Genomic DNA, 14,161 nt, shown 5'->3' with positions numbered 1-14,161 from the left:
GGTTTAAGCTTTGCTGAAGAGATGGCTTGGATCTAACCAGTAAATGAGAACAGTATTACATGGTCTCAAGCAGTGCCAGAGGTCTAGTTTTAGTTTTTGTGCGAGAAATTATGCACCAGGGAAACCCATCACTTCTTGTAAGTTCAGCTAAAAAAAAAAAAGAGAAAACATTGCAAAGTTTAATAATTTGGTCTGTTTGAACTGTTGGGTGAGACATTACCCACTTGAGATGTATTTAAATGCGTCATACGAGTCCAAACCACTGAACTGTGCAGGCTGCAGCCACCGAGTGCAGCGATACTGAAAACTGTGGCATGTTCCTTTAAGAGTGGGCCGACAGTCTGAGCGGGGACATATTGAGACCTCTCACTCTGCTGCTGATTTATGAAGCCAAGGATTTTTACCACCGTCTCAGTAAAACGTAAAAACAAACAGAAAACAATGCAGAACTCTGTCACCAGTCCATCACAGGGCTTAAACGGATAAACACTAAATCTCAGTGCAAAATAATGTGATTTATGGCTCCAGTAGTGACTACTTTAAACTATACTTAAACGCTACAGTATAGAATTAAATGTAAAGTCACAATGTCGCTAATTTATTTATCATTTACTATAAAAATTGTTGTTGTTCTATGAAAAATTTGCAACTACATTTGCAGATGAGGACAAGTGCACAAACACGACTAGCCACTTAGTTAGTTAGTCAGTTGTTAGTCAGAGTGGTCCCTCCCTAGATGCACTGACGATCTTTGTGTCGTACAGAGACGGCGCACACTTCGCTCCAGCAGCTCCAGCACTCAAACCCGCGGCCGTGCGCTCGGACCAGGCTGCCGAGCAAGTGCCCCATTCAGCACCATCCACCGCGCGCTGGTGCCCACCTCGACTCCGTCTTCAGTTTCCCTTCACTCCCCGAGGCTGAGGCCGTTGAACCCGCCAGGAGATGTCGGCGCTGGTGAAGCGGTGACGCCGAGCTCGTGTCAGAACACACCGGAAAAGGAGGTGACAGCTGGTGACAGGAGCCGAGGTTGACAGACAGGTAGGGAACTGAACACGAACGAGCTCCATGTCATCATTCGTAGCTCTGCTAATGCTAATGTGCTGCGCAGCCACTCGCCGAGTGACGTGAAGGGATGCTGGTCAGGTCGTGAGGGTGCGTGAAAGGGAAAGGGGGGGGCAACAGGTGAGAGGGCAACAGGTGAGGGGGCAACAGGTGAGAGGGCAACAGGTGAGAGGGCAACAGGTGAGAGGGCAACAGGTGAGAGGGCAACAGGTGAGAGGGCAACAGGTGAGAGGGCAACAGGTGAGGGGGCAACAGGTGAGAGGGCAACAGGTGAGAGGGCAACAGGTGACCTCTCTTGTGGTCACTGATGGAGCCAACATGGACTCCAGAGGTACAAATAATATACATTATCATGGCTAAACTCCAGTGAGCTGCTTTGGTTTGTTTGGGTTCTGCGTTAATGTCATTAACAACACATGTGCTTCTACCACTGTTAAGTCCAAATGCTGTACACAAGGACAACATTCAAATGTGTCACTTTTGGCTGCAGAGCTGCCGAACCCGTTTTCTTTCCCTTTCAAATAGCTGCATATGACTAATATCCCAGACTTCCCAGCTCCAACTTATGTTGGACGCACGCTTGACCAGTGAAGACAGAACTCACACTCCACAGATGTGTCTCTAATCAGTGGAGAATGATCCTAGTCTTTTTTTGCAAATGGGATTTGTTTAATAATATCGGCAGGATGTCGGGCCACTCAGGACGAGTGAACTAACTGAACTCTATCAGACAGAAGGATCAAATATGCCCATTTTTCCTCTCTCTCTTTCCTTACTCGCACACGCACACACCTGACACTCCTGGTGTCAGATACTAGGCCTGAGGGCAGCAGAACAAAGCTCTGTACTTCTGTAAATTTAACCTCAGCTGGGCCCAGCCTTCCTAAATCCCACACAGTGCGCACTCACTTACTCATGCTTGTAGAGAAGTTACAACAAGCATCAGGGATGGTCAGCTGCTGTCAACATAGTATCTTGGGTCTCTTAATGGAAAAACGCTTGATCTTTTTCTCGCCGTAATAGTCATTGTGGGTCTGTGAGTAATGCATGTAAGTGCAGTAATTGCATTAATCATGTCATTAGTGTAGCATCCTAAAATACCAGCAGTTAATAACCCAAAGATGTTTTGTTTACTCTTATACTATGCAAATAAATTAGGCTTTAATGAACTGGAATCAGTAAATATACCTCTGTGCAGTTTCCCTCGTGTTTTTTCCACTGTTGTGTGCAGGACAATGTTGGTATGTTGCACTTGCAGATGATGCTACAAGATATGCAGGATGTGATTTACTGCTGTGGTAGTTGGGCTGTGGTAGACTTGTCAACCCATCTGTAAAGAGTTTGCATGTAAGGGCTGGTATTGTACACAAGCCACAGTTCTACATTTGCTTCACAGCAAACTTTGAGCCTTGTTAATGTAGTAGGCAGTTGTATATTTTGGTTAGATGCGAAAGTCAAGGTGTTTATAAATGGAATACACAACTAATGGGAGGTTTAAACAGCAGCTAGCAGTACAATACCACAAGATACTCTCAATCACAAGCTGAAGGACTTTGATCTGTGGTATGAAAGCATCAACGAATATGTATATTTATTTTTATTAGGTCTGATAAAGTATTATTATTATTTGAAATAGGTAAATAAATGATAGTTTTGAACAATGTAGTATATATTTTTTAATAATTCCAGGTAATCTCTTTAACAGATACAGTTACACTACTACAGAGTAGTGTAACAAGTCCAGGGTGCTGCATATTGACAAGAATGTCTGACTGTGGTTTCTAATATTAGTGGCTTATGCTGTAATTCATTCAGAAGGGAAGAATCTGATTTTCTTTCTCTTCCCCAAGCTCTGACCAGCCTCACGAAAACAGGGATGTGGCTAAAACTACTTCCACTTTACAGCTAGCGTGTAAATATAACAATAGTATCTCTCTGTGTGTTTGATGTTATTATCTAGTTTTCAAACTGTGGATGCCACTGAATATTTAAAATGTGTCTGTGTGCATTGATATTAGTGAGGTGCTCACATAAATACATAAGATGGCAGTGACAGTCCTGTACTCTGTGGAATGGGTTGATAATGAGAAGCAGTAGATCTCCCACCTTCCTGTGAGGTTATAATGTGACTTCAGAGTGTCCCATACAGACAAGCATCAATCAGTAAAACATAACATTTTAAACTCTTTTTTTAATACACTGAACAGAGGCATCACCTAATTGCATAACTATAGCATGAGTTGTTTTCTCATAGTTTAATATAATTAGTTGCTGTGCATCATCAGTTACTTGGTTGAGGGTGACAGTCATATGACATACAAATGCAGTTAAACCTTATCTGACACAAGGTCAGTCATGCTCTCCTCACTAAAGAATGATTTAGTGACAAATAGACAGCACATAACTGTGCAACTGCAAGTGAGGTTATGATTTACATAAAGGGTCAATAGTAGATCCGATTTATTTTTTTGATATCATAGATTTAAAGTCAATACACAGACTTAAACAGAATTATTTGACTGAACTTTTGATCAATTTATAAAGCTGACCTAAATTATGAAAAACTGCCATGCAGATAGTTCAAGATTTACCTGCTAAGAATTTAATTCTCTCTGTTTTTTTTTTACCAAATTACACTAAAGAAATTGCCCTTATGGGAAAATTGAAAAATATGGCATATTTAAAATATTATTTAATTATTATGCTATAAATTATCTTTACTTGCTAGTTTCATGCTGTGTTGATAAAGGTCAATATCGTTTTATTTGATAGCTTTCTAGATTCATTTCTTTATATTATCTGGTGGAGAATTAAAACATTTTATAGATCAAAATGTTTTGAGTGCCAGATTTAGCCCTGTCTCCTGACATGGTTGTTTGGTGAGCTCTAATTTAATTATTGTTCCCTGGACTTTACCAAGATCATTAACATAACTCAGCTGTCAACTACTTCAGCGAGCAGCAGAAAACCGTCTCTAACAGGGACAGGAGTGGGAGGCCCCGATGCAAAACTGTGCAATAGGACAAATATTTGAGAGTGTGTAGTTTAAGACAAAGATGCCTCACAGGTCTTCAACTGGCAGCTGCACTAAATAGTACACGTCAAACACCAGTGTCAGCATCAACAGTGAGGAGGAGACTTCAGGATGCTGGACTTCATGGCAGAATTGCAAAAAAAAAAAACTGTATCTTAGACTAATCTAAACAAAAGACTGAGATGGGCAAAAGAGCACAAACATTGGACAGTGGAAGACTGGAAGAAGGTGTTGTCTACAGATGAGTCTAAGTTTGAGGTCTTTGGATTAAACAGAAGAACATTTGTGAGATGCAGAAACAATGAAAAGATGCTAGAACAGTGAATAATACCTTTAGTCAAGCATCGTGGAGGCAGCGTGATGGTCTGGGGGTGCTTTGGAGGTGGTAAGATGCAAGATTTGTACAGAGTGGAAAGAACGGTGAGGAAGGAAAGCTATCAAAACTGACAGCTAGAATGCCTAAGGTCTGCCAGGCTATAATTGCTGCAAAGGGTGCGAAGGCACTTCTTACTAATGACATAACATGGTGTGGTGAAAATATCTGTAAAACTGTAAAAAAGGTTCTTTGGTAACACTTTATGGTAAGGCTAAAAAAATTCACAAATTAATACATGTAATAAGACTTCTCAAGAATTAATGGTATCTCATGCAAGAACAAAACACAAGTAATGCTACAACCAAGGTATTTTAATCATCATGTAGCAGACTACTTGTTCAGTGATGTGCACATCTTTAATAACTGTAATAATGATGATTCAAATACCTTAGTTGTAGAATTAATTATTTTATTGTTCTTGAATTAACACATGCATGCATTAAATAATTCAAGGAAAGAAACGTTCAGATGTATTGCCTTAAAAAAAAAAAGAAAAATGTTTTGAATGTGTTGTTGTAGCCATGTGATGTCTTCCCGAAAAGATGATGCTTAGTTTTTATACTTATCATGTTCCAATAAGCACAAATAGCAAAGAGAAATAAAAAATGCATATCAAATTAGAGCTTGGGTCTTATGAGGTTAAATATCAAGTCTATCAAGTCTTTTTTTTTTTTTTTTTTTTTTTTACATAGAGTTTTCAAAAAGCATAATGTCTTGATGTTTCCTTTCTTTGGTGAATGCAATGCACTTCTGTAGGAGCACAGGGCTCTAAAATGTAAACATTAATAGTATTTGTACTTGCCCTGACACTGTGATTACAAGTGATATAGAACATAGAAGAATGCACAAGAGGAAACTGTCTGTCAATACTCGCTTGATGCCATAAAGCAGTTGACAATAATGGTGTAAAATGTGGGCAACTCCCCAACAGGATGTCATAGACAGTGTTGCAACAATATTCTGCACGATGAAAACAATCACTTGATGACTCACCGCAGTTCACTGTGTAGTTTATAGCAAGTCCAAATCAGTAATTAAGATTAACATCCATGGATAAGATAATCAAAGGCAAGATGTGTTCTAGGGAGGGAGGTGCTTTAGATTAACTTGATAGTTCAGTATGTTCATGAGTGGCTCAGTGTCATTTTGAATTTGATTCTTACACAGTTTTTTTTCCTGCTTTATAGTACTTGGTTTTAATTTCTACTAATGGCTAAATCTGGTGACTTTACATCTTTATTATAGCTAGAAAATAAATATAAATAAGACACACTGCACACTGAGCTACACTACACTGTTGCTGGAAAAACGAAACCATGCTTTTAGAAAAACATGTCTTGCCACACACAGGTTAAGGAAGTTGCGAAATATCTAGAAAGTCTTCTCATTAGCTTATCCTTTATGTTCGGGTACTGTGTCTGTCAGATATAAAAACTACTGACTAGCTCAGTGAATAACTCCAACAGGTTAAAGTTGGTAATAGTGTCTAGCATTTCTCTGACTAATGTTGTTTCAGCCCTTTAGTTGCTGGTATGGGCTGGATTCAGACAAAATGAAAAACAATATTAGAAATAGAACACTGTGTAATAGAGATGTACGTGAATGTGAGTTCACTGGTGAGTTCATTTTGACTCATTCTTGTTCTGTCCATCACATCAGTCCTACTTACTATTGGTTTAGCACAGTAATAGAGAGTACTGGATTTCCTGCACAGTCTTGTCTGTTAGTGAGAGCAGATTGTGTTTCACTCTTTATAGTGTCTTCTCTTTCTCACTGATTGACAGAGTAACCGTAGCTGACCTCTGTGGTATCGAATGATCCACCAACTGCAGCTTTTTCAGTGTTCATAGAAACATCAGTAGAAAAAGATTAGTTCTGATTCTTAACTGACTTGGAGCACAATGTTTAATAAAAACTACTCTATTCATTTCTATGTGACTATTATCAAATTGGTAGTACTTTCAGTAGTAGTATAGTAGTAGTACTTTATAGACTGTTAGTACCTTTGTCAACATTCAAGAGGTCTTGTAAACTAAAGATGATGATATTCATCACCAACATCATCATCAACACTTGATGAGTGGTGTCATGTTGACTTCATAAGTGGTGGGAAGAAGAATGAATGAAAAGGCTTTTTTGTTGGAGGTGGAGTGCATGAATCAGCAGTGACTGTGCAACTGTAAAAACACTAAATGTAGACTTTCTATTCTGTCGAATAAATTCCAATAAAGGCCTCCAAGTGCTAGAGGACAGGATGAACGATTTTATGTACCAATTGCTTTATTTTATATTGGTGTGACTATCCTAAATTTCCTAAATGTAGACTTTGGATATTGTATCTTTATTTTTTTCAGGCTAATTTTGGACGATAATTCCAGCAGAGCTGCTTAGTGGCTAACATTAAAAGCCTATTTTTTTAGTAAGCATAGCATATTTCAACATATTTCCACCTGGCACAGCGTTTCTTTAGGCTAATATGCATGAGAGATGATGTTGTACATTTATTGCGACTTCAGTGCTTGGTGGTTTGTGCATAGTTTATTTTTGGTCTTGCTTAAACACTCTAGGGACAGGGTGGTGGTTTGTGTTGCTTGTATGTGCCAGGGTGGGGGCAGCAGCCATAAACTACCTTCTCCTCCCCAGTCTTGCCAATGACAGTGTTGCATAACAAAAATGTAAAATCCATTGGGAATATGTCATGCACCCTCTGGCATGTTACACATTGTTGTCAAAAGACATGTGTGTGTGTTTGTTCACAGTTCACGCCTATGACCTTGTAAGTGATTAGAGTGTGTTACTGTCCAGCGTACTGGTGTGACAGTTACGTATGTAGTCTGTATCCTCACAAAGGATTCATTTGTGGAGTGTAAGCAGGGAGGAAGAATAGAGCGGTGTTTCTGGCTGTTGTGAGTTTCTGCTCTGACACTGTAGACTCCAGTCAGCTACTTTACTAGATGGTGGGTGGTACTGTGTCCTCATGCGTCTGTATGAATCGCATTGATTCATTCATATTGCCCTCTTCTGCACACGGCGCCTCAGGCATTCCTACCCCATCCCCCAGACCTGGCTTGGAACAATATCAAGTCAGTTCATATCAAACACTGAAAGCTGCTTCCGGTAGTGTGTAGCTTACTCTAGATTATTCATTCAGCAGGCCTCAGTAAAACATATTTTCATGGTAATTAAATTGTGTTATGGGGATTTGTATCAAATCATGTCTTTCTAATCTTGAATTGGCTCCAGAGTTGTTGTATAGCTATCAAATTAATTTGACCGCAGTAGTTTCACGTCAGTTTTGCAATGGTCCGGGTGTTTGTCAGCACTCTGCTTTGTCATGTGTGTATTGTTGGAGTTGGTTGATGATGGCTGCCAAACTCGGCTCCTGCCTCACATCACTGTGCCCAGAAAGAAGATAGAAGGTAAACAAAAACTAGTGCCTAGGTTAGATGTAACTGAACTATATATCTGCTCAAAAGTGTTTGATTTTCTGTGTGATAACCTAAAATACTGATTTGTGAACATACTTTCTGATTTGCACCTCTGCATAAAATATCACTGATTTCTACCTGAGACTTGGTTGGTTGGCAAATCAAATCATAGTACTGAAAGGGTGGTTTGCCACTTCCTGTGTCCTTTCAAAAGATAAATTGTTTCAAACTATAATGTGACACTGTTTTTTGTTGTGTTGCTTTTTCAGACTATTCCTGCAACATACCCCTGGGTTTGTGTATAAAGTACCAATGGATGGAGATGAAATCATGTAAGCATGTGCTAACCTTGCAGTGCCATGGACTCATAGATGGGCAGAGTCACACCTCAGTGGACTGGGGTCCTTGTCTGGATGTGGCTGACTTTCTGTCATTAACCTGAGAGGAGCATCTGCAGAGTCACTGGACTTAGACATAGAAAGACAGCCAAGTTTCAATGGCTCAAATATTGCAGGTAAGATGATTGTGTTTCCATGTACACACACGCTCATACATTTGGTTTGTTGTCTTTGGTGACTTTAGCACTTCATCAGTCCCATGTTTTATATCTCAGTTCACTATAACTGTGTCCTTCGCATTTATTTTAGTGTTTACTGTTCAAACACGCAAGAGTAGTTTATCTGCCATATTTTCTATTCTGTCTTTGTCTGTGTGTCTCTGTTATTAAGAGTGTATGTGAGTGTGAGCATGAGTGAGACAGAGAGAGAGACAGAGAGTCAGAGCAGACATAAGATCATGCCAAAACACAGCTTCACTTAGAGCAGGAAGGTCCACTGACCAGCTGTGTATCTGATTAGGAACAATTCACCTTTCAAATACAGAAGAGCATACCCTGGGGATGATGTCATGTTTGTTTCTTGAGTCTGTGTGTTAAAGATAGAGAAGCAGAATGATTTGGAAAGGAAAAGAGGCGTCTATGTTTTGATAGTTTACCTGCAGACATTAGACACTAAAACAATCAGAAATTGATGTAGTTGCTGTGTCATATGCATCTAAAGGGAACTAGTTTTGTTGATGATTTATTTTGTATTTGAAAGACACAGTCACCAAATAACAGCTTGAGCTGATGAGGTAGAGTAGGTGGAAGTGAGAATCACACTGGTAGTTTTAATAGAAACCCCTCTGTTCCTCAGACACAAACAGACCCACCCACAGGATGCTGGCCAGCCAGACACTCCCAAACAGGTGCTTACGATCATCAATACAACGAGAAATAATAATCAAGTCTGTGTGTTTGAGAGTTCAGATAGAGTGTTGAAAATTCGATAGGGACAGCGTGAGTGAAAGTGTACAGTATGTGGGCCAATGAATGTAGGAATTGTGCCAGCATGACTTTGTGGGAGCGGGTGCACTCAGTGACACTCGATGTATACTTTTGTTTTGTGAAACACTATGTGAATGAATGAATGTCGCTACCAAGGCAGTTGTTTACATATCAGAGACAGATGATCAGTGGGGTGAGCAGCAGTCATGTAAAAGCTGCTTTCATCAGAGTATTGTTAAGTTCAGGTCAGAGCTTCTTGGTCTGTGGAGGGGATAGTCCACTCAGCAAAGGTGTGATATGTAATTGCATATTTATTTGCAGTTTAACTTCTAAAACATTAGTTAAGTAGTATGAAGAAATTGTATATTATGTACTGTAGCTAAGTATAACAACCACAACATTAAAATGCAGGTTATAGATCAGTGCCATAATGATGATAATAAATAGTGTTAGGACACTTTCAGTTCAGTTCTTTCAGTTCTTTTTAACACATTTTTATTCGGAGTAAAATTGAATTAGAGCAACTAGAAGTATTACTGGTCCTGTGAGTATGTAAGATAAGTACTGCATAACCCAAGGGCAAAGAAAATTAGTTCCATTATAGCCACAGTTTCCCAAGAATAAATTCATTTTTTCTATAAAACAAAAATCTAGTGATTCAATTACAGTGGGGGTCAATTGAGAGAGAGAGAGAGAGAGAGAGAGAGAGAGAGATACAGTGCAATGTTGGAGGGTTAGGGGCTAAAAAGGAGTTGGAAAGCAGAGAGGAACATCCCAGAATAGCTGCGGCAACCAGTGAGTGTCTCTAAATGCTTGGAGGGCCTCGGGGGCCCAGACTGACAGAGGAGAACTTGGAGAAAGGGTGCCTCTGGGAGTCACAGTCTATATGTGTGTGTGTGTGTGTGTGTGAGGGAGTGAGTGAGGGAGGACAGTGTTATTTTAACCCTGAACTTACATCCGGCTGTCACACCATACCACCCTAGTCTGCTTACTCATTAGTTGTCACACACCCCACTGCCATCCTGGGGCTTTCTCTGCCTTGTCCCTCTTTTTACCTTTTGCTCTCGTTTTTCCTTATAATCCCTTCTCATTTTGTTTCTCTACACAGATAGATACGTATTAGTTTACCACCACCCTGTGGACTGGTGTGCTGTGTCTCACTTTCAGATGCATTTTATGTTACTGGTGTTGTTACCGCATCAGGTTTCCTGATTAGGTGACCCTGTAATAGATCACCAAATGACATTAGCAGCTCACAGCAATAGACTATTTTCCATAATTTAAAAATTAAGTTTTGCTTTCATATCAAAGGATAAATGTCATAGTACTGACTAGTTGTACTAATTACACATGTACAGCAACAAGAAGAATTTTGTATTTTACTTTTCTGAAGATGTGCTCCACCTTTTTGACAAGCTGTATTTGTGTGGCTTTCTATTTTAGTCTTTCTATTTTATATTTCACACACACACACACACACACACACACACACACACACACACACACACACACACACACACACACACACACACACACACACACACACACACACACTCAGGTTCACAGTATGTATTGTTGTCCCTCTTATCTATAGAGTCTGCTCATCACTTAGTCCTACTGGGTTGCGAGGACTAGAATAGCACCTTACACAGTGGCCAGGTATTCAGACCTCTAAACTGTGATTTATACACACAGAGAAAAAGTAGAAGGTGTAGTGAATGGACACCAGGACAGATTGTTTTCAGAGACCATCATAAGTTTTAAGGTAGATGGTTGGTTTTTACACTTCACACTTTTTCTCGCTAAGCTGAACGATAAACAACACAGTTCTGCATGCAATTACAAGTGCTAGTGAGGGATGTCTGTTTTTTCCAAAACCAGCAGAGATGACGTCCATGTAAGCTGCAGACAGACATTACAGTGAATTATTAACATTTAACCTTTCATTAGTTTTAACAGTAGTCTTCAGGTTCTCATCTCTCCTAAATCACTTTGTTTGCAGTACTCACTATTGGCCAATATTTTTACCTCAATAATCTCAAAGTCCATTATGTTTCTATTATGATTTAAAAAACATTCTGACCATATGTTTGAAATCATATGTGTAACTTGCTTAGTCATAGTAGTCACCTGAACAGTGCCGCCTGACTATTAAAACACATAAGTAAGGATTTCTGCTGTAACTTCAAAGAAACAAATCTGAGTTTAAACATGAATTTCCCTGTGGGGAGTAGTAAAGTTATCTTATCTTATATTATCTGATTTGGGCTACTTATTGTACACCTGCCTCATTAAGATACTTTTAAAGTTCCATTGTCTTCTCGCTGCTGCCACCATGTGGTCAGAATAAAGAAAGATAGAAAGATATGTAAGATTGTTCAGTTTTATTCATGCCGTTTTTAAATATGTCTTAATTCAACTGTATGATCATCATGTAGTTTGTGCTGATGTTAAACTGTGCAATTAAACAGGAAAAGATATAAATCCATTAGACTAAAGAATCACTTTTGTTAGTCAAAACTCAGTGCAATTCAAAAATGCCACAACCTGCATTTTCCAACCATGATCATACAGTTTATATCAACACCTGTATCTGTAAACCTCATGAAGGGAGAATTTATTTCAGGGCCATGACATTAGACTACATTGTTTCCAGCTAGCTGTATGTAATAAACTCACTGCAGGTATAGCCTAGAACTAAGGGTTTTCTTTTTAACATACGTTATACCTAAAAATGCAAAACTACAAATAGTTCAGATTTAAAGCTATTTTGAGCTAGAGATGGTTAAAAAGGGTGGTTAAAATGAATTAAAATTATGTTATTAAAATTGATTTTATATTGATACAGTATACATGATGAGATAAATGTATACAAAGATTAACAATCAAATTGTTATATATATAAAATAAAAAATACAAACTTTTTATGATCACAGCATAAATTCACTCACAGTTGATGCTAACACTATATTGAATTACCATCCAGCTATAGATGGTAATGTGGAATAAAACATAGTGTCATATATGGAAGCTGCTTTCATTTCTGGACAGCAGGTTTGGCATGTGAGCTGAGGGTGTGAATCAGTTCGTATGTTCGATGTCACTTCAATGTCACCACACACACACATACACACACAGACAAACAGCCTTGGCAAGATGTACAGGCATCCAGATGGCAGCGCCACATTCAGAGCTTTAGTTACCAAAGATTTGCATACCTCATCACCTGTGACCTTGACACCAATGCACATACAGATTAAGTGAGAGAGTGGGACCCTCGTCCTTAGCTCCCATTCTTTTAATCCTGTCATCTACTACCCTGCACAACCTAGTGTTGCCACACAGGCTCTGCTAAATCCCACCTGTTTACCCTGCTGTGGCAGGGGAAAACCAACACCACACACATTCGCACACCTCTTCAACACTTTGTAGAAGGACAGCATAAGAGCCGTACAATATATAGCACAGAGTCCCATTTATCTCTCACACTCTATCACATTTGTACAAACAAACATGTATTCTTCCTTTATCTCTTAATTTCTCTCACGCACACCTCTATCCACAGTGGATTTGTTGAGTGTGCCTGTTTAACTCTGATTCAACTGAAGTGGAAATCCTTCTGGGAAAGGGGTGATGAGAGAGGATTTGTTGAGGATAATGTTTCTCCTGACAACTCTGTATGACATATTACATGTTCAACAGTAAGTGGAAGTTATTAGAAGGTTTTACTCTATGCCCAACTTTGATTGATTCCTACAATGCATGCTGGGTCAGGGACAAGCCATCGTTCAACAGCTCCCTTTTTATTAAGTTTACAATTGTGGACTTAATTGTTCAAAGCTGAACAAGGCCGTCTTTAGTCCTCAGTAAGGCTACTGTCGTCCTCAGAGTGAGGATGTGATATTTTATTAATCCACACACAGTGAGGAAATTTAGATGAACAGGAACGTAAAGTAGCCTGAAATAGGAAATGGGATTTGTTAAATGTTGTAACTCAGTGATACAGAAAATGCATCTCGCTTTCAGTTGCCCATCTTACTGGAAACCAAGCCGTTGTTGCTGTTTTTATAGCACTTTAGGCATTTGATGCCTTTATTCCATAGTTCAGATAGAGATGACATGAGGAGATAAGAGTAAAAGAGAGGGAAACAAAGGTCCATCTGTCTCTCTATCTCTGTCTGTAGGTGTGTGGGTGTTGGATCAATGTTGCACCTGGAGTCTGTATCTCCACTGCCTGCAAGCCTGTGTTGGCAAAAACAGAAATGAACTAGGCCACTAGTCATCCTGAGAGTCACCCACTGCACCAAACCACTGGGGCACCTCCTAACTTATAGAGTCAACATAGAGAAATGGGTGGAGATAACGGTAGAACGATTAGGTTGTTGTGGCCAGCAGGAAGCCAAAGAAAAACACACAAGGTGTGAGGCACAGCGGTTTAAATGGTTATTCACTAACAAAACATGTCTAATACCTTTCCTGTTATTATTAATTAATACCATAGAGTCTAAATCTCATTAGTGACAGAGAAAGATGAATTAATGTTAAAAATTATTCATAAATTCATATTAAATGAAGGAGCAAATTATTATCATCACTGTTGATTAATAGTCTTTCAACTATTTAAATATAGAAAATATAAATATAAAAAAAACTGTGAAAAATACTAATTACAACTTGAGCTTGATAAATAAGGTTATTTGAATATATAAAGTGTGACACTTTATATATAAAAAGATAACATTTGTGGTTAATTGTTTATTTTACCATTCAAAGCATTGTGGATCAACATTTGATGACTGAAACACATTTTCCTATATAACGGCTGTTTATTCTTTTGCTTTACAATGGAGATATTCTGCTGCACAATTGTTACATGTAACATCACACTAGTACATGAAAATCTTACATTTACTCATTTGGAAGCTACCTTTATCCAA

General features: G+C 39.0%; 1 protein-coding gene across 3 annotated transcripts in view; it reads left to right on the top strand.

Moving 5' to 3' along the window:
* Positions 1–769: 769 nt before the first annotated feature.
* tnk2b (tyrosine kinase, non-receptor, 2b) overlaps positions 770–14,161 on the top strand; it is a 44,193-nt gene continuing 30,801 nt past the window's right edge. For 2 of the 3 annotated variants that reach the window (XM_026374205.2, XM_026374201.2), the window contains exons 1-2: positions 770–1,038; positions 8,170–8,414. In XM_026374205.2, the coding sequence (XP_026229990.1) occupies positions 8,397–8,414 (18 nt within the window). In that variant the 5' untranslated portion in view covers positions 770–1,038; positions 8,170–8,396. Of the gene's footprint in view, positions 1,039–7,556; positions 7,892–8,169; positions 8,415–14,161 lie in introns of those variants that run through there. The other variant, XM_026374202.2, reaches the window with a different exon arrangement.

This window comes from Anabas testudineus, chromosome 17 (assembly GCF_900324465.2).
Source record: "Anabas testudineus chromosome 17, fAnaTes1.2, whole genome shotgun sequence".
Lineage (NCBI taxonomy): Eukaryota > Metazoa > Chordata > Actinopteri > Anabantiformes > Anabantidae > Anabas > Anabas testudineus.
This window is presented reverse-complemented; position numbering and strand designations above follow the sequence as displayed.